The following is a 19,981-nucleotide window of genomic DNA, read 5'->3' as shown; positions in this document are numbered from 1 at the left end:
ACACTCAAGAAGAGGTAAACTAATGTTTCTATGAATACTAGAAGGAGCTGTATGCAGAAGGCATGGAAGAGGAGGAAATAGATATGTTAGAGGCATTGACAGAGATGGCTCTGCCTAATCTAGATGCGATAGAAAGGGAATGCCTGGAGGTGCCTGTGACGCTGGAGGAACTTGATTGTCATCAAGACATTACCCACTAATAAAGCCCCAGGGGCGGATGACTTACCAAGTGAGTTCTATAAGTCATTTAAGGAGTTGCTCCCTCCAATGCTAGCCATGTTAACTGAGGCATTTGCTGTCAATATGCTTCCCACATCTCTCCGGGAGGCAATAATCATTCCACTGCTCAAACCTAACAAGCCGGAAACAGAATGTGGATCCTACAGACCGCTCTCAATGTTGAACCAAGATAGCAAAATATTGACTGCGGTAATGGCTAATAGATTGAAGCCCCTAATACACAGTCATCCACTCAGACCAGTCATGCTATGTCCCGGGGAGATGTGTCTCAGATAATCTAAGGAGGCTTCACCATGTCATAGACCAAACTGAAGGGAGTTCACAGGAAATAGCGATAATTTCATTATATGCAGTGAAAGCTTTTGATTCCGTTAAGTGGCCTTGGTTGTTGGCAGTGTTGGAGGAATATGGAGTAGGGCCCAGATACCTCAAGTGGGTCCAGCTGTTATACAGCAATCCGCTGGCCCGAGTTAAAACGGGGGTGAGCGTATCTGAGCAATGGCGATTGAGCAGGGGCACCTGACCGGGTTTCCCATGGTCCCTGATGCTATTCATTCTAGCACTGGAGCCCCTGGCAGCAAAGCTAAAACAACAATATGATGAAGTTGGGATCAGCACTAAAGGAGGTCGACACTTAATTTCTATGTATGCAGATGATATGTTGCTATATTTAAAATACCCCAAAGAGAACCTACAGTACATCCTAGAAGTAATGAAGCAATATGCAAAGTTGTCGGGCATAACGGTTAACCCTAAAAATTCCTGCATTTTCCCTCTGGGTAGATATGTGGGGGTGCCGAGAGACAGACTCCCAGTGCTACAGATTGGGTGGGAACCAGAAACATTCTGGTATCTGGGAATAGACATATACCACAAGATTGAGACAGAGTATGAACGGAACACAGTGGAAGCAGTGGCCAATATTAAAGGTAGTATGATATTCTGGGCGAAGCACCATTGACCATGATGGGGTGAGTGGCACTGCTGAAAATGGTTATTCTACCTAGGCTGTTAAATTGTTTTGCTAACATTCCGTATCTGACACCGGGTCGTTACTTTGTTGATATGCAGTGTATATGTAGGGGGTTTATATGGCATAATTTCAGGAACAGGATTGTGCTGTGGAAATTACAAAACCCGTACGAGCAAGGAGGCATCAGACTGCCCAACTTTGAAGTGTATTACTTGGCCAGCCAACTCCAGTATGTGGTACGGTGATTGACGGATGATCCCACGCCTGAGTCTAGGTTGCTCAGGGCGGAATGTGCCCCTCACTTTCTGAATGAATGGATGTGGTTGCCGACGCAGCAGTGGAGAGGGAGGATGAGGTTGTTAGACCTAGATAAAGAAATATGGCAGTGAGCTTGCCGAAAGTTGGGAAATCCAACGCTGTGCTCTCTGCAAATGCCGCTGGTGGCACTAGATTTGATTGATAATCAAATGAGGGATACTCGGGGGTCAATGGGAAATGAAATGCATAGCGACCCTGGGAGATATATGACAAGAGGGGGAAGCGATACAGTTTGATGAGTTGGGGAGAGATACGGGATTACACCGAGGACAATACATCACGTATGCCAGGTTGCTAAGGATGGTCCAGAGCAAGTGGTCAGTAGCAGTGCTGGCTCAGCAGCCGGACACGGTTATAGAAACTTTCTGTGATATATATCGGAGGGTGGCCATGAAGTCTTTCGAATATACGAGTTGATGTCTCGGATGGGGAAGGAGATGATTAAAGTCAGACGTGATTGGGAGGAAGAGAGGGGAGAATTGATGGGAGATGGGCTGTGGCATAGAGTGCAAGGGTACCATAAAAATGTATCCAGGAATGTAAGGCTACAAAAAATTCAGTTGTTTATAACTCCGAGCGTATATGACCCCTGAGAAGATAGCCAAGTTCAAGAATGCGGGGACAGTCATGCCTGAAATGTGGAGAGGACAATGCTGGAATGGCACACATGTTTTGGGTATTGCCCCGAAATTAGAAGATTCTGGGGAGAAGAGGGGCACTTCCTAGCTGAGAAAGAAATAATCCTGTATATAGACTCCCTGTGGGCGGGGATGCTAGGAGGGTTCCCTAGACCGCAGAACCTTAAACAGGTAAGCAAGCTTAAAGACCTGGCGTACATGCTGGCAAAGCGGAGGATTGCTATGAACTGGAAAGCTAATAGGAGGCCGAGAGTGGAAGCCTGGTGGCAAGATCTCCAGAAGTGGACAAATGCCAAAACATGAGCATGGCAGGAGGCCACGAACAGGGGTGGGGAGGAAGAGGAAAATACGTTGGTAGCTTGGAGGCACCTGGTGACATCTCTTTGAGGTCAGAACGGGAAATTCAGAGAATGATGACTCCTTAAGTGATGGGAATGTATTAAAAAAAGAAAAGAATAAAAGAATGTCATATGTTGCTCATGAAACAGAATGTTTTATTTGTTTAATGTATTACCCCTGATGGACCTTTAATTGTGACTTGTGCTTATTCATAATCCTTTGTTATATGCTTTAAGACTAAATTGTACATATCCTTTGCTTCCACAGTAATGAGTGGTGGCCTAGCCATGCCTTTCCCCCACCTTCTGGATCAATGGAAGCTGCCTTTTGCTGTCCACCTCCTTTCTTTTTCCAGGGAATGGTAAAGTATAGTCTTTGTCCGAACCTATGAGAATTAATGATTAATGTTTGATAGTTCGATCAAAGTACACTTTTATCCCAGTGTGATTTTTAGTAGTGATAATTTTGCTAGACTGCATGCTTGCTTCGATGCTAAAATGGGACAGAAGAGAACGATTCCAGGATTGGCTCTTAAACAGCGATGCTACAGTGCTTAATTTGAGGGCCTGACACTCACTTCTGAGCAACTGCACTTACTTTGTCAGCCTCAGTTTGATCATGTTGTAGTGTTTAGGCAACTTTATTAGTTTAACTGTCAGTCACACAAAAAGCAACAGTGTGTACTAGCCAGTATCTTGCTCCAGTCAGCCATCTTGACATTGAAGCAACTTTGCTACGCCAGGGGTGTTGCTAAGTCTGGAAAAGATCCGGGGCTACGCTAATGTTGGAACTGTAAGGACTCGGGGCTAGGTAGCCTTTTGGTTGTAGCCCCTGAGATTCTATCCGGGGCTACAACCAAAAGACCCAGGGCTATAGCCCCCTAAAACCTCTCCAGCAGCGCCTCTGCGTAAAACCAACCGCACCGTCGCAGTATGGTGGGTTAACAGTCACCAGCCAGCAGCCCCAACACAAGGGCAAGGAAAAGGCCACTGTCTGAGAGGGACTGCCTGTCGTGACTCCCAAACTATATGAGAAGATCTTGCTGCAGTGTTTGAGAAGGAAGTTTATCAGTTCAGTAATGATTGTGCGTGCATTTGTCTATCCATTTACCATGGGAGGAAAGCTCTTTTTTTCTGCTGAAAGATGGTCTTCTTGGTCTACTTGCCATAGAGTCTGTGCAAAAAGTCAACTAACAGCGATGTGGTTAAAGAAATACGTAAACCTTTATTTCGATATTTTAATGTCAGTAACTGTAAATCACACATCTGCACTAGTTGGTGCATCCATCGCCCTTAATGATATGATGCGAGTTGCAGCTTGAAACCCAAATAAGTTGACACCGCAGGGAGCAGCCGGGGGTGGCAGTGGCCTGATGTGTCAGTCTTGCTAGAAAATATTTGGGCCCTGGCCACTTAATGTTTTACAAATTAAGCACTGTCGATGCAGCTTATCCAACAGTAGGACTTTAATATAGCCAGCTGAAATGAAGGTCCTTGCCTGTAACTTTGGATAAACACCTGGGGTTTGAAAACCGGAAGTCTGTATTCATATAAAGAAATACAGATGCAAACGTGGGATTGCCTATTTAGGATGCCATGTTTTTGGAGAGTAAAGTGCCCACACAGGATCATCCTGGTGTTTATAACTAACGAGTTTATCTTTTTTTATTTAGTGTTTATAGTTTATAAAAAAAGTTAATACAATAACTTATAACACATTTACAATAACACATTTACATTTAACAATCAGTTAATCTTAAAAAAACCGAACACGAAAACCTCTAGTATACTAAAACTATGAGTTGCAGTTTTCCACCAATCTTCTTTACTATATTGCAGCCCACATTTAGAATCTCGGCTGCTAGGCGATGTTGTATTTTCTTGATACAGCCCCACTCTGTCAGCATTTCTTTATCAGTCAACCCAAATTATGCTAACTGCATTGTTTTTGTGAATAGTGGGGACATTTTTGACTTGTGAATACTTCTGCCATCCTATATACCACGGCTAGAGGTTTATACAACTCTTAGCAGAACACTTCTGCATATGTCTTTTGTTCTCCAATTATAGATCGATCCACTCACTGATATGTATTCAATATTTGTGTTCAGTAGTAAACGTTTTTTGTCTCTGAAATCATTCCAAAAGACATGCTAAGGTGTACGTTCAAGGTCTCTCTGAAAATGCAAACTTCATTCGGAAAATGTAAATGAACAGTATAAGCTTTAGCCCAGTGATGCATGCATTCTATATGTTGGAAGAGAGTTAGCATTAGAACACTCTTCACATTTCTCTGTGTGGGGGAATCTTTGTGCAAGGCATAGGCAGGTCTAGTATTCTACGCCTTGTCCAGTGCGACATTGTTGCGAGTATGGACTTGTGTCTGCAGTCCTCTTGAAAACAAAGCAGTGATGGCTGGAAGGGTTAGAATGAATCTTAACCACCGACATTGCTCTGGGCAACCCTCCAGACCATCGTTCTTCACCTGCCAAACAATTACAGAAGGGGAAAGACCATATGCAAATCAGGCTTGGCCCACCCCAAAAGGCTCGCTTTAAAGCACCTAAGCCTTTGACACAATGAATGGATATTTTGCTTGAAACAAAGCCTACCTGTTGCGAATGTCCTAAATAATGATATGGCCTCTTTTTCTTCAGGACAAATTTATTGATGCATATAAAGAATATTGGCACTATGAAAGGCATGGACAGTGCATAGTTTCCTTTGCAGCATGACATCATGTGGAAACTCTTGTTGCCCCCTCTACAGTATACAGTGTTCGAGTTGATATGCAAATGATATAAAAATGCATTTAAAGTTTCTGTTGGAAAAAAGTTCTGAAATAGTGCCGTTATAGTTTCTGCGTGTAAGACTCCACTAAATTACTTCCTTAAGATCTCAATAATACAAAAAAGAAATACCAGTATGATGGAAGCAGTACCATGGCAACTGTTTGTGGAGGCGCCACATAGCTTCACAACCCAGGTAAATTCGCAAACAGTGATCATTTCGATTTCATACTGCATAGCAACTTGATCGGAATATTTGTGTATTGTCTCGAAGTTTGTGTATAGCTACTGTACTATTTATTCCCGAATGTCTTGAAAAATCAACTTGAGTGTGAAAGTCATGCCATCATTAATTTTGCATTAAGGTGGACTTGAGAGTTAATGGTGAAAAGTAACAACTTGGATTAAAGGACGTAACTAAAAGTGATATTTTGTTTTTTAAACGTTTTTATTGATTTTCAACCACAAACAGCCAAACAAACAATAAACCATTGTGTCAAGTCACAATATCATGCTAAGCACTTCATCCCGCCTCCTCCCTCTCCCCTGAGCTCACTCCAATTCGTCATTCTCTATTACCTCTTCTTCCGCCATAATCTGTACTTCACTAGTCGAAGGGATACTCTCTTCTTCGTCTGTCTGAGCCGATTCAAATAGTGTTGCTACGAGATGCCTCCACGCCGTGAGCGCCTCGCCCGGGTCGTCTCCCCCCCCATTAGCCACTTCACCCCACACCACAGTCTCAGGTTCCACCCATTTTGAAGGTCTTGCCACCACACCTCCACCTTTGGTCTATTATTGGCTTCCTAGCCCATGGCAATCCTGCGCTTGGCCAGTATGTATGCCAGGTCCCTGTGCTTACATACATGTTTCAATTTACTGACCTGGGAAATCCACCCATCATACACGCCCACAAAGAATCCACCTCCAGTTTAATTCCTTTTCCGTGCAGGTAATCCACCACTTCCCGCCAGAACCTTCCTATTTCGTGGCATCCCCAAAACATGTGCATCATACCCGTGTTTACTTCCCCGCATTTAGGACTTGTATGTAGCCCAGCGTTCTTGAAGTGCGCAATTCTCTGTGGGGTCATATACGTCCTGTGGGTGATGTACAACTGAATTTGCTGCCCTGTCGCATTTCTGGACACTTTCTTATGATACCTCTGGGCTCTCACCCATAACCCGTCACTCATAGGTTCCCCCGCTTCCTCTTCCCAGTCCCGTCTCAACTGAAGCACCTCTTTACCAACTCTAGACATAAGCAGTTCCTAAATTCGGGAGACCTTATGTCCTCCCTCCGACACATCATAGATTGTTTCAATAACCGTGTCCGGCTCCCCATCCATCTCTGTGTCCGCCCACGTATTCTTAACCATTCGCACTAACCTAGTGTAGGTGATACATTGTCCCCGGTGTAGACCGGTGGTCTGCACAAGCGTATCTAATCCCAACATCATCCCGTCTTGCCACATATCCCCCACCGTTCCGTTACCATTAGGTTCCCAGCGTCTTCGGACTATCTCCCGCAGTTGTTCATCCACCCCTTTGAATGCAACTAACGGTACCTGCAGGGAGTATGGAGCTGGGTTCTCTGTGGCCTGGCAAGCTTTCTGCCATATCATCCTCCTCAATCTCCGCATTCTCGCGCTCACTTGCAGTTGTACGTTTGTCAATCAAATGCATTCTTTCAGAAAAAACGGGGTGCATTCATTCTTCAATAGTCTAGACTCAGGTGGGTAATCTGATAGCCACCTAGCGACATACTGTAGTTGACTGGCTAAGTAATAGGTCGCAAAGTTTGGTATTTTTATTTTATTTTATTTATTTTTATTTATAACGCGCAAACCAACAGGCCCGGAGGCATCAGGGCGCAATTTGTACAAGGTTACAGATATGCAGGTATAACAGAGAAACATTAAACATTTACACATGGGATCCGATATGCAGGTATAACACAGAATCCTTATATACATTTACAAGAGGATCTTATATACATATGTACAGTAGTTTCAGTGCCGATAGGTGATAGTAGCGGTCGGCAAGTCAGGGTAGGTCAGGAAGAAGCGCGAAGCCGGCCTTAAAGCTGGTTGAAAAGCCAAGATCTAGTATTGGCTTTGAAGGTATTGAAAGAGTCTTCCGCTCTAATTGAAACAGGGAGGGAGTTCCATAACTTGGAAGCTAAGACGGGGAAACTTGAGCCCCCTGCTTTTTGCAATTTAAATCTGGGGATCGCTAGACAGTGGGATTGGGCTGTTCTTAGAGGTCGGGAGGTAGAATGGCGCGACAGTCGACTACCAAGGTAGATCGGGGCTTTGTTGGCTAGGCATTTGTGCGTAAGGGCTAGTGTTTTGAGTGAAATTCTCTGTTTGACAGGTATCCAATTTAACTTACTTCTGGTTTCTGTGATGTGGTGGTGTCGGGGAATGTTTAAAGCGGCACGAATGGCGTTGTTTTGTGTCTTTTGAACTCTGTTCAGGTTCTCTTGGCTGGTGCCAAGATAAAGAGCACTGCAGTAATCAATTTTAGCCATAATAAGGGTTCTCGCTAGCGTAACGCTGTTAGACGTAGTGAGGAATGGTCTGCAAGCTGCGATAAGTTTGCATGTGTATGCAGACGCAGATCTGACAGCATTAGTTTGTCGGGTTAATAGAGTGTGGCATCAAGGTAGAAACCTAACGTTTTGGTATCTTTTGAGACACGAATGATATTACCATCTATGTTGAATGACTGATAGGACGGCTCTAGTCTGCTCAGGCGTTGTGCAGTGCCCAAGATCAGGAGCTCCGTCTTGTCATCATTCAAGCACAACTGATGTTGGGCCATCCAGGCTTGGATGACCAAGTAGACGTCGTTAAGGGCCTTGGTGTCACCTAGATAATCACCAGTGATGGGGATGAGTATCTGGGTGTCGTCCGCATAGTTGGTATAGGAGACACCCAGATAGTCAAGCACATCAAAGAGTGGTTTCGTGAAAATGATATAGAGTGTAGGTGACACACAAGATCCCTGAGGAACGCCACAGTAAATCGGGGAAGGGTCCGCGGCTGCGGATGGGGCAAAGACTCTCATGGATCTGTTGCTCAGGAAAGATTTGATCCAAGCCGCAGCCGAAGAAGAGAAGTTGGCAGCGGAATGGAGGTGCTCGCACAGGATCTGATGGTTGACCAGATCGAATGCGGCTGAAAGGTCGAGAAGTAGTAGCATTGCTAGTTTGCCTTGATCCTTTAGAACCTCGATTTGAGTTTTAAGGTCTAATAATGCGGTCTCTGTCCCGTGTCTGGGGCGGAAACCAGATTGTCGTAGACCTAGCAAGTTATTAGTTTCCAAGTAATTTTGGATCTGAAAGTATGCGGCACGGTCTAGGATCTTGAGCAGAAATGGTACAGTGGTGATAGGTCGGAAGTTAGTGGGAATGTTAGGGTCTAGGGAAGGTTTTTTAAGCAGTGGGATAACCCAAGCGTCCTTCAGATTGTCCGGGACAATACCTGTTTGAAAGGAAGAGTTGATGAAGGCCGTGATGAATGGGGCCAACTCATGCGCTGAGTCCTTGATAGTAGGGGCTGGGCACGGGTCACCTTGGCAGTTAGTTGGCTTAATTCTAAGAATTATATTTTCTACCTCTGCCACGGTAAGCGGAGAGAATGCGAATGGTGTGATATTGGCAGAGTCTGGCAAGGGGGCCTTAGTGAGGGAAAGAACGTGGTTGTCGCGCTTCAGGCTGTCCTGTTTATCTTTGATTTTGTCTTGTAGTGTGGAGATTTATTTAGTAAGGCTGCTTGGATGTTGGCACACCATTTACTATCTTTCACGCATGTGTCAGGGGGGGCGACTGGAGTTTCAAGCTCTCTTAGGATTTTAAAGAGTTCCTTGGTGTTCGAGTCGGCTTGTATAATGCGGTTGTTGAAAGATTCCTTTTTTGCCGTGATGATGGCATCTTTGTAGGAGAGTGAGGCTAGAAGGAAACTGTCTTTATGCTCGTCTGAGGGGTGGCTTTTCCATCGATTTTCGGCACAGCGTTTAGCTTTGCGGAGCAATCTTAACTGTGGTGTGAACCATGAATTAAGATAAGCTTGAGGTTTAGCCTTTCTAAGTTTGAGAGGTGCTATACAATCAATGGCAGTTCGCATTGTTTGGTTGTAGGTGTGTGCTAGTGAGGTTGGATCAGAGTAAGAGTTGGTGGCTGTGTTAAGGGACGGGAGTAACAATGGGAGGAGTTTCTCCTTGGTTATATCTTTTTTGCTTCTAGTTGGGAGTGCTGGGGCTAATGGTGACGGGATTCGTGGTGTGGCTTCAATGTTGAAAGTTATAATGTGATGGTCGGACCATAGACAGGGGGTGTTGTTAAGGACCTTGATATTGCAATTGGAGCCAGCTACCCAGTCAAGTGTTCTACCTTTAATATGGGTAGGCTCTTGGATGTATAAGGTAAGGCCGAGGTCAGATAGTGCGATCTCCAGGTCAGAGGCCACAGGATCTTTTAAGTCACCAAGACCTAAGTTGAGGTCGCCTAGGATGATTGTTTGAGAATTGTTCTTTGTATTGTTGAGGAGGAGAGTGGAGATTTCACTGACAAAGGTTGGTGCGGGTCCTGGAGGTCTATAGATTAGGTGCATGGTGGCTGTTTGGTTAGGTGTGAGTGCTAGTTTGACAGACAGCAATTCAGCTGATGTGAGTTTGGAATCAGGTAACACTCTTAGGTCAAGAGTATTTTTATGGATGAAGGCCACACCGCCGCCTTTGGAAGAGGCGGTGGAGCGGTCACATCGTGTGATGCCGTAGTTCGGCGGTAGGGCTAACGCTAGTAAGGGGCCAGATGCGGCATGAAGCCATGTTTCGGAGATAGCTATGAAGTCAAGGTCAGACGTGGTGATGAGGTCAGGTATGTCAAGTGCGTGTGCAGTGAGGGATCTAGCATTAATAAGGGCACCTTTGAACATGGGCAGTTTAACCTCGGAGGTGGTGGGTTTGCATGTGGTGGCAGTTGACAGAGATCCAGGAGAGAGGGGGGTTTGTTTCCTGGAGATGTGACGGATGTGGCGTAGGCGGAATCTGGTGCCTAGTCTCTTATTTCTAAGAGAGAGGGGGCAGGGTTGGTTAGGTGTAGGTTTCCTAGCAAAGTGATCCAGCCATAAAGCTGGGTCATTGAGGTATTGGTTGGTATGGCCTACAGCGGGTGCTGCCGGGCTCATTCTAGGTGACGCGAGAGGTCGTGGGGATGCAATGCTGGTAGAAGGCTGGTCCATTTTAACCCAGAGTGTGGAGGTTGTTACCGTAGGTAGCTGGAGAGCTTGGGCAAGTCGAAGGGATAGTGTGTAGAGTAATGGAAGGAGTACACTGACGTGCATGATGACAGTCCTGGTCACCTAGGTGAGAGAGAAGAGCTAGGTGGCACAACAACCATGTACATAGACAGTGGTCACCTAAGATCAAATTGGCAGTGAAAGGCAAGAGCCATAAGACTAAAGGCACAGCATAAATCAGGGCAAAACACAGTCAGTTGTGGTCTATTGGCGACCATAAGGCACAACACAATGTAAGCAAGCAATGTAAGTGGCAGCTTCAGAAGACATCTTCATATTCTAATCCCTAAATTCGTATATATCTACAGTCCATAAATACTAATTTGAACTGCCATTACCTTCTAATAATGAAGAACCTGGAGCGGAAAGGGCAAAGTTCCTGGCAAAGTTCCTGGCAATCTGATGCCGCCTTTATCGTATGTGTTTTGTAGTTTCCACAGTGCTATCCTGTTTCTAGTATTGTGCCATATAAATCCTCTGTGCAGGCTGTGGAGCTTGACAAAGAATCGCTTGGGTATCATGTGAGTTATGTTTCCGAAAAAGTGCAACAACCTGGGTAGCACCACCATTGTCAGTAAAGCCACTCTCCCCACCATTAATAAAGTGATTTTTGATCTTAGTTTAACCTCCATTAAGGCATCTTTGTTTGTGTAGGTACCTGGAGGAAGCAGGTTTCCTTACTGCTCTGGGGAATCATCAGTTATTATTCTCCTTAAACTTGCCACAGTGAAGTACATCCACTAAGAATTGCAAAGTATCCCATAATGCTACAGAGACACACAAAAAATCTCAAACAATTAACAGCATCAAATGTGGATATCAAGGGGGGGGCGTGGCTTGGACAGCCATGGAATAGGCTGTGAGCTCCGTGATCCGGTATCCTGATCCGTTCAACAAACGCATGTTATTTTACTTGATTCGGGCAGCCAAACACACTTAAGCATGTGCAAAAAGGTGCCTGGAAGAGCGTGAGCGTGTAAGCGGCTCACGGGAGACTGGAGAACAGACATACGGATACATTGTATCCTGGAGAGCGGTCGGGGACGAAAACACCAAAATGGCGGCGACCCCAGTAAACAAAGGCATTTAGCAGGACGCGGCGGCGTACTGAAACTGCCGGCTCCCTGATACAGTTACTGTATCCGGCGGCGGCCACAGATCAAAGAAAAGACATTTGCAGCTGTGCCCGGCTGCTGACAGCGTGCCTCCTCACGGACAACGCTGCATCGGAGGGGCTTGCTGGGTGCATGTGCCCGATCCTGTGATCCGGAATAAAAGGGCAGCGCCCGCTGGGCGCAGGGCCCGAGGCGGACAGCAGCGACTGTCTCAGCACAGTAATGGGATGCCGCTGCATTAAGAATCCCTGAAGCGGGCACTACGTGCGGAGTGCACCGAGCGTGATCCTTGACATATCACGCTCCAAAGTGAAACGAAGCATTTTATACATACGCACAGGGTCAGAGCATAGTGCTATGTGCTGTGCGGGGAGCTGGTAGGCCCCCTGCCACGTTACATTTGGGCACCCCGACCCAGGGAGGTCCTGCACTGGGAAAGTAACGCAACATAGCTCCATAAGAGTGAGCCTGCTGGCTGCTAGGGATTGGAGGCAATCTGGAATGTGGAGCGACGCTGTAGCTCCTGATGAGGAAAATTGAGAGCAATGTGTATATACTGGTGGCTGAGACATGCGAGTGTGTGACACACTATTACCAGGACATACCCCAATCTGGCAAAACCTACATGTGACTTGGCAGGCCAATGCAAAGGAGGTGAGAAGCAATGTTGTGTTCTGTGTGGCACCTCGGAACACGCAGATGGCGCATGGATAATTGTGCGCAGTAGGAATACGTGGGAGAAGACAGTCCATTTGAATACATTGCCGCGCTCCACAACACAACGCAACCCGCCGTAACTAGCGCCCTAGCGTCCAGAAGACCTGAGCACGACACAACAGCATTGCAGTGTCGGAACCAGATACGAAAGGGAATCGCGAGATGTCTGTGAAAGGACTGAGAGCCAAATCCAAACAATCCACAATGGAGGTCTTTGCGAAAATGCAGCGGACCCCTATGACAGCAGCGCAAAGCACGGGCGCGGCCTGCGCAGATGGTGCCGCAGAAGGAGATAACCGTCAGGTCCTAGCGGCCATAACGGATTTGAGCACCAAATGGGGCACAGCAATGGCGGACTTACGGACGGCCCTGGAGAACAAAATTAACGCTGTGGGAATCGAAGTTACCCTGCTGCATCAAGATGTCCGAGCGTTGACTGAGAGAACAAGTGGCCTGGAAAGCGCAGTGAAAGTTAACACGGAGGTCAGCACGAGCAATGCAAAGGAGGTCCACGTGCTAAAACAGCAGGTCGCCAACCTTGAAAATCGAGTGGAGGAAGCGGAGGGAAGAGCGAGGAGGAACAACATACGAGTGGTCGGCCTACCCGAGGGGGAGGAAGGCCATGACCCCACGGACTATGTGGAGAACATGATCCTCCAAGAGATAGGAGCAGATAAACTCTCACAGGGGTTTACTGTTGAGCGTGCACATCGGGCCCTGATGAGGAAACCACGACCTGGAGCTCCGCCGAGGCCAATAATCACAAGGATCCTGAATTACAAAGACAGGGAGAAGATCCTAGAGTATTTTCAAAAGGGTGGGACAATTGAGAGAGCATCCACCAATATCACGGCGTACCCGGATTACACGATGCTGGTGCAGAGGCAAAGGTATAGTTACGTAGCCGTCAAGAGGAGGCTGCGTGCAGCGGGCATCAAATATATGCTTCTGTACCCGGCAAAGCTAAAGGTGCTGCACAAGAGCAAGGCTCTTTTATCCGACACTCCGGAGGAGGCAGCATCGTGGCTGGACCTGCAGGACTGCCCGGAACAGGAGGCTGACCGAGATCGTCTCGAGTGTGACAAGTGAGGAGTCGGTGTCATGGACATTAAGGGGATAAGTGGGAAGGTGGACTTGTTTTGAGAACATGGGAGATTTGAGTGTTATTTTTGTAGCCTTTGGACCTTGTGCTCTGGCTGGACTTGAATATAGAGAATCAACTGCATGCTGGAGCTGAATAGCATTAACATCATGCGTGATAGTATGGGTAATAGGAGCAATGGGATGGAAGCAACCTACCCCCGAAAATTGGTAGTGAAGTAGCCATTAGGGTGACTTTACCCTGCTGAGCCCTGAGTATAGACTTGCTAGGCAGGGCTAGATGTGGGGGTGCCTGAGATCCAGGGATGGAGCTGGGCAATGGTTGGGGAGGGTGTTGTTAGGTATGGGTGGGGAGGTGGGTGGGAAGGAGGAGGGTATGTTTGTGGTGTACATAGTTTTGGGGAGTTTTAGTTTGTGTACGAGCCTACATCGAAATATCGAACAAATCAATGGCATCGGGTAATCTCAGAATTGTGACCTGGAATGTGCAGGGCCTTAATAGTTATCTAAAACGTAATAAGGAAATGATGTACCTAAAGAGGATGCGGATTGACATAGATCTGCTACAGGAAACCCACTTCACCAAGGAGAAGTTGGAGGTGATCAGGAGAAAATGGAGGGGTAATGTCATAGGGGCCACATACTCGGCATAGAGAGGGTGATTACATGGGTGGCACCGCATGTGCCATTTCAGCTGCTTAGTTCGACAATAGACCCAGAAGGCAGAATGGTGGTGGTGGTGGGACTCCTGGAGAACAGAGAAGTGAATATCGTAAATTTGTATGCCCCTAAACATGTTACAGCGGCATATATTAGGTCTCTATATAGTAAAATTAGCCCCCTGGTGGGTGGCACGATGGTGTGGGGAGGGGACTTCAATTGCACTTTGAACCCCAGGATAGACAGGTCAGATGACAAATCAGAAAAGCCAGCGCCAGCAGCTAAAGCGCTGAGGACACTGTTGATGGACCTCGACCTAGAGGATGTGTGGAGAAGGCTACACCCAATGGACAGGCAATACTCGCATTATGCAGCGCCACATGACCTGCATGCAAGGCTGGGTTATGTGTTTGCTTCGGCTGAGATAGTGGGAGAAATGGTGGGAGAAATGGTGGGGGTGGAATACAAGGCCCGGGTACTTTCCGACCATTCGCCTTTGGTCATAGAGTGGCGACATCAACCCCCCAGAGTGCGGATCCCGACGTGGAGGCTCAGAACTGAGGCTCTACAGGATGCAGGTTTTCGAGAGGATTTGAGGGAGGCCATCGAGGAATACTTTGAAATTAACACGTGCAATGTACGCTCCGTGGGAACAGTATGGGAGGCATTTAAGGTGGTGGTGCGTGGAATAGCTATATCTAAATCCAAAGGGCTCCAAGGGGGTATTGAACGGGAACTGCAAGAGACAGAAAGAGAGCTAGAGGGCCTGATACAAAGTGAGGGGACCACCCGTGCGAACAGCGTTAAAATAAAGGACTTACAGTTAGCTTGTAGTGAACTCTGGGACAGATTATGCAAACTAAACTATAAGAAATACACAGAGAGGCTACATGCAGGGAGGGATAAGCCGGGTAGATTATTGGCTTGGTTATACAAAAATGAGACCCCCCCCACCCCCCGCTCAGTGATCAGAGAGTTCAGGGACGCGGAAGGTCAAATCCATAATACCCAGCAGAGGGTAAATGAGGAGTTCCTCAAGTATTACAGACGATTATACGATGACACAGGAGAGGATATGAGTCAAGAAATACTGGATACGATAGAGGATATAGGGCTGCCCACCTTAGATGATCTAGAACCCGCAGATCTAGACGCCCCCATCACCTCGGACGAATTGGAGGCGGTGATCCAACACCTGCCTACATGTAAAGCGCCCGGGTCGGATGGGTTACCCAGCGAGTTTTATAAAACGTATAAGCAGGAGCTACTCCAGCCGCTGCTGGCCATGTTTAATGAAGCCTATGAGCAGGGGGATGTCGGCGTCCCTCTGCGAGGCGGTGATCATCCCGCTCCTGAAACCAGGCAAGCCGGACGCGGAATGCGGATCCTATAGGCCCTTGTCTATGCTCAATCAGGATAGCAAGATACTCACGCCAGTGCTGGCCAATAGGCTTAAGAGGGTAATTGACAAGTTGACACACCCAGACCAAACGGGTTATGTCCCCGGTAGAAATATCACAGACAACCACAGGAGGCTACACCATATCATTGATCAAACCGAGGGAGACTTGGGTGAGCTGGCTATCGTGTCGCTGGACGCGGTTAAAGTTTTTGATTCAGTGTGGTGGCCGTGGTTGAAAGCGACCCTGAAAGGATACGGTATGGGACCAGGATATATTAGATGGGTCCAGATGCTATATAGCACCCCGATGGCGAGAGTTAAAACCGGAACCACAATTTCAGATAAATGGCAACTCAGCAGGGGGACCAGACAGGGACGCCCCTGGTCACCCATGTTATACATCCCGGCATTAGAGCGGCTGGCAATATGCCTGCGGCAACAATACGGGGAGGTGGGGATCCGCACGACAGGGGGAACACACCTGATATCACTGTATGCAGATGATGTGCTCCTACTTGCGCTACCCGGAGGAGAACCTGCAATATGTGTTGGAGGTGATGGATCGTTACGCCACCCCCTCGGGCATATCGGTGAACCCCGGGAAGTCTAGTTTGTTCCCCTTGGGAAGGTACAAGAGTACCCCACTGGAGAGGCTGCTCATCTTGCAGATACCCTGGCAGACCGTGACATTCAGGTATCTGGGCGTAACGTTTACCACAAGATAGAGACAGAGCACAAACATAATACAGAGAAAGCGATGGAGGGAGTTAAGAATAGCATGGTGTTCTGGTCTAGATTACCCCTAGCCATGATGGGGAGAGCAGCTCTGCTCAAAATGGTGGTTTTGCCCAGACTCTTGCACTTTTTTGTGAATGTCCCGTATTTGATCCCCAGACGCTTTTTTGTGAAACTTCATGGCATGTGAAGGGGCTTCATATGGGGCAACTCCAGGAATAGGGTGGCCCTGTGGAAACTACAGAACACATGTGATAAGGGGGGCATAAACCTACCGAATTTCGAGCTTTATTACCTGGCGGGACAGTTGTTGTATGTGGCTAGGTGGTTGTCTGCGGAAGACTCGGCAGAAGCTAGGCTTTTGCAAGGTGAATCAGCTCCATACTTTTTGAGGGAGACAGTATGGCTGCATAAAACTAAAATAGCGAGGATGGGGAGACTATTGAAGCTGGGCTCGGAAGTCTGGCGCAGGACATGGAGAACGGTGGGTGACCCAGATCCGCTTTCTCTGCAGGTCCCTCTGGCGGTGCTATGCGGGGACGACTCCCAATTGTTCAATTGTTTGAAGCGGTCCGGAGATACTGGGAACCGGTGGGCTTGGCCACCCTCAGAGACATATGGCAGCAAGGGGAGGCATTGGGATTCTAAAGGCTGCAGGAGGAGACCGGGGTGCATAGAGGCCAGGCTCATGAAACGGGTGAGAGAGAGGTGGCCTGAGACTGTGCTAGTGGAAGTACCTGATGCCGCCCTAGAAATGATGTATGATGTCTCGGAGGGTGGGCATGAAATATCTAGGATAAATGAGCTCCTGAGGGCGAAGGCGGGGAAGGAGCTGCTCCAATTGAGGCATGACTGGGAGGAGCAGGTGGGAGAACCCATGACGGAGGGACAGCAGTGGGATAGAGCCCAAAGGTACCATAAAAAGGTGTCCCGGAATGCGAGACTCCAGCAGATTCAGTTGTATGTCACCCATAGAGTTTATCTGACCCCCAGTAGAATAGCTAGGTTTGGAGGTTCGGCTATACAAAATGCCCCAGGTGCAGGGAGGAGGAGGCAGGGCTACTGCACATGTTCTGGGCTTGCCATGAGGTGCACAGATTCTGGGAAGAAATAAAGACGAAAATGGCTGGTGGGGGAGTGGTACTGGACGTAGGTCTGCTTGGGCTTGCATGCTTGGGAACTTTCCCAGGCCACATCATTCAAAGCATATCAGTAAGATGAAGGACCTGGCCTATATTTTGGCTAAACGCAGAATCGCAATTTGTTGGAAAGCGGCCATAGGCCCAGAGTGGAGATATGGTGGGCGGACCTCTTGAGATGGGCGGAAGCAGAACCTGCGGTATGGTTTGAAGCTGCCATCGGGGGGAGGGGGGGAGTGGGCCCCCTGATAGCCTGGAGGCAACTGGTGACCTCAATGGCAAACCCCCACCAGGTCAATCATGAAACAGAAGACTCAGATGAGTCAACAAACAGAGATTCCTGAAAATGCTCATGTAGATGATGTGGTTGAGACGGCTCGAGTTTGTGGGGAGGGTGGGGGGGACGGAAAACGACACTGTATAATGTGATGTTTTGATATTGATTATGTATGTCCTAAAAAGTTGCCATGTTTGGTGTGTTTGTTTTAAAAATAATATTGTTAAAAAAAAAAATGTGGATACCAAGTAATCATTGAATCCAAGGAATGAACAAGCGGACATAAAATAACATCAACGATCGGACACAGTTACATGTTTAATATAAAAGGATGGCTTGACGTTTATTGTGTAAGGGTGGATAGGGGCATTTGTGGGCTCCTCTTACTGTCTGTACAGTTGACCGTCTAATCAAGCATAGAGCCCCACAAAAGGAATATATCAAACATTTAGCATGGTTGATATCAAACCGTGAATGGTGGAGGTGAATGAGGATAGGTATTAGATTAAAATAGAAATTCTTAAGTGTATTTCAGTTTCACAACCACCATTCAAAGATGATTTTACAATGTTTTTTTTCCAATCTATATCATGTTTTTGACAGCAGCCTATTTTGTTTTCTAGATGAATAATGTAGCTCCACACTACGGTCCAGTCACTGAAGAACCTTACCTCCAAATGATTCCACAGCATATTGGGAACTGGCACTTAGCCAATTATGCAAGTGATGTTCAGGAGTTCTTGGCTGCACCTAGCCCAATGCAGTGTCTGCCTCAAAACCAGGGGGATGAAGAATTTAAACCCAATACTCATCGGAGTTGCAAAAGAAAAAGACAGTTGACAGTCGGTGAACATGACAATGACAGCAACATGGGAAAGAAAAGGCGCTGCAATCGCAAAGAACGTCAGAAGTATAAAGCAAGGAAACACTAAGGATTGTTAGCTGATCACGTTAATGGTTTCCTTGTAATGCACTAAATTGTAAGGAATAACCTGGGTTATTTGCACTTAAACAGATGAATGTATAGTGTGCCACACAGATTCGAGCACAAATGTCATAGTTGGATTAAGAAATGTGTTTTTGTTCTCGTGTGCTGCTTATTTTGTTTCCAAATAAAACATTAATAAAGGAATTTATTGTACAGTTTTTTTAGCATTGCATACAAGATTGCCATTTGTGATTCAGATTGTTAGCTTTGAAAGTGGACATCTTGTAACGTGTTTTATTGTAAATCGTGTTCGTTTTCTGTCTCGAACACCTTTCGAGTTTTATGTAATTGTTTTATCTCAATATTTAATTTGATGCTTTTCTACTTGGAACCCCTTGATCCCTTTATTTCTTGTATGCTGCCTTGCTTGACTTGGAACACGGCTAAAATTGGAACTCTGCCTGCCGGATATCTACTCGCAAGCTCAGGTGAACAGAAAGTACCTTTTTAAGTTTGTTCTTAAAGATAAGATTAATTAAAACAAAGCCTCTCTTTCGTGGATAAATAAACACATGTTGTGTTAGCAGGTTCCATTACCACCTTTTGATCTTGTGAATGAGATCTGATGTGACTGAATTTCAAAGTTCAATCCATGTTGGGACAAGGATGATGGCTTTCATGTCTGGTTTTAACATTCTGTTTTGTTGGTAGGATCTTTGACCTGTTCTTCAGGTTTTCTTAAATGTATCGAAATATTCATGGTAACTTTCCCATATAGAGCTTTCTTGCTGTTTTGTTTTTTCAGTTTTAATTAATAAAAGAATTGTATTTCTTACATTTGCCTATCATTGATCTATGATATAAGTAATTTATAATGCGGCTGTAGACACGTGTTTCTAGACGTGACAAGACCAGGAAGGGTAGACAAAGGGTAAACTAGGCCTTGTGTCATTCAGATTGTACAAGGGGAGGGTAGAGGAGAAGTGCCAGGGGGACGGAGGGGGAAAGTGCAATAGGGCAAAGCTCAAATAATTGCCGCTGGTGTGGCCCGGCTCAAAGTGCAAGGAGGCAGGGGACTGTAGGGCTGCAGAGACAGTCCCTAAGTGCGTGGTTAGCCTAGAGGCAGTGCATGGGGCTACTGGGCATGAGGGAGCTGGTGCCCATTAAGTTTCAGAAGGTGGCCAGGTAACCAGTTGGTGCAGCAGATAAGTACATCAGCAAGGAAAAGAGAGAAAGAAAGCAGAAGTGAAAAGGAAGGTCTTGAGTTGCTTCTGGAACCTTAGATGGTCCTGCTCAAGTTTGAGAGAGG

The 19,981-nt window shown here is 46.6% G+C and overlaps 1 protein-coding gene across 2 annotated transcripts in view; it reads left to right on the top strand.

Moving 5' to 3' along the window:
• RBM11 (RNA binding motif protein 11) overlaps positions 1-19,507 on the top strand; it is a 332,304-nt gene extending 312,797 nt beyond the window's left edge. For both annotated transcript variants that reach the window (XM_069636426.1, XM_069636427.1), the window contains 2 exons: positions 2,776-2,869; positions 18,368-19,507. In XM_069636426.1, the coding sequence (XP_069492527.1) occupies positions 2,776-2,869; positions 18,368-18,676 (403 nt within the window). In that variant the 3' untranslated portion in view covers positions 18,677-19,507. The remainder of the gene's footprint in view (positions 1-2,775; positions 2,870-18,367) is intronic.
• Positions 19,508-19,981: the final 474 nt, after the last annotated feature.

Source organism: Ambystoma mexicanum, chromosome 7p (assembly GCF_040938575.1).
Source record: "Ambystoma mexicanum isolate Mex_15411 chromosome 7p, UKY_AmexF1_1, whole genome shotgun sequence".
Taxonomy (NCBI): domain Eukaryota; kingdom Metazoa; phylum Chordata; class Amphibia; order Caudata; family Ambystomatidae; genus Ambystoma; species Ambystoma mexicanum.
This window is presented reverse-complemented; position numbering and strand designations above follow the sequence as displayed.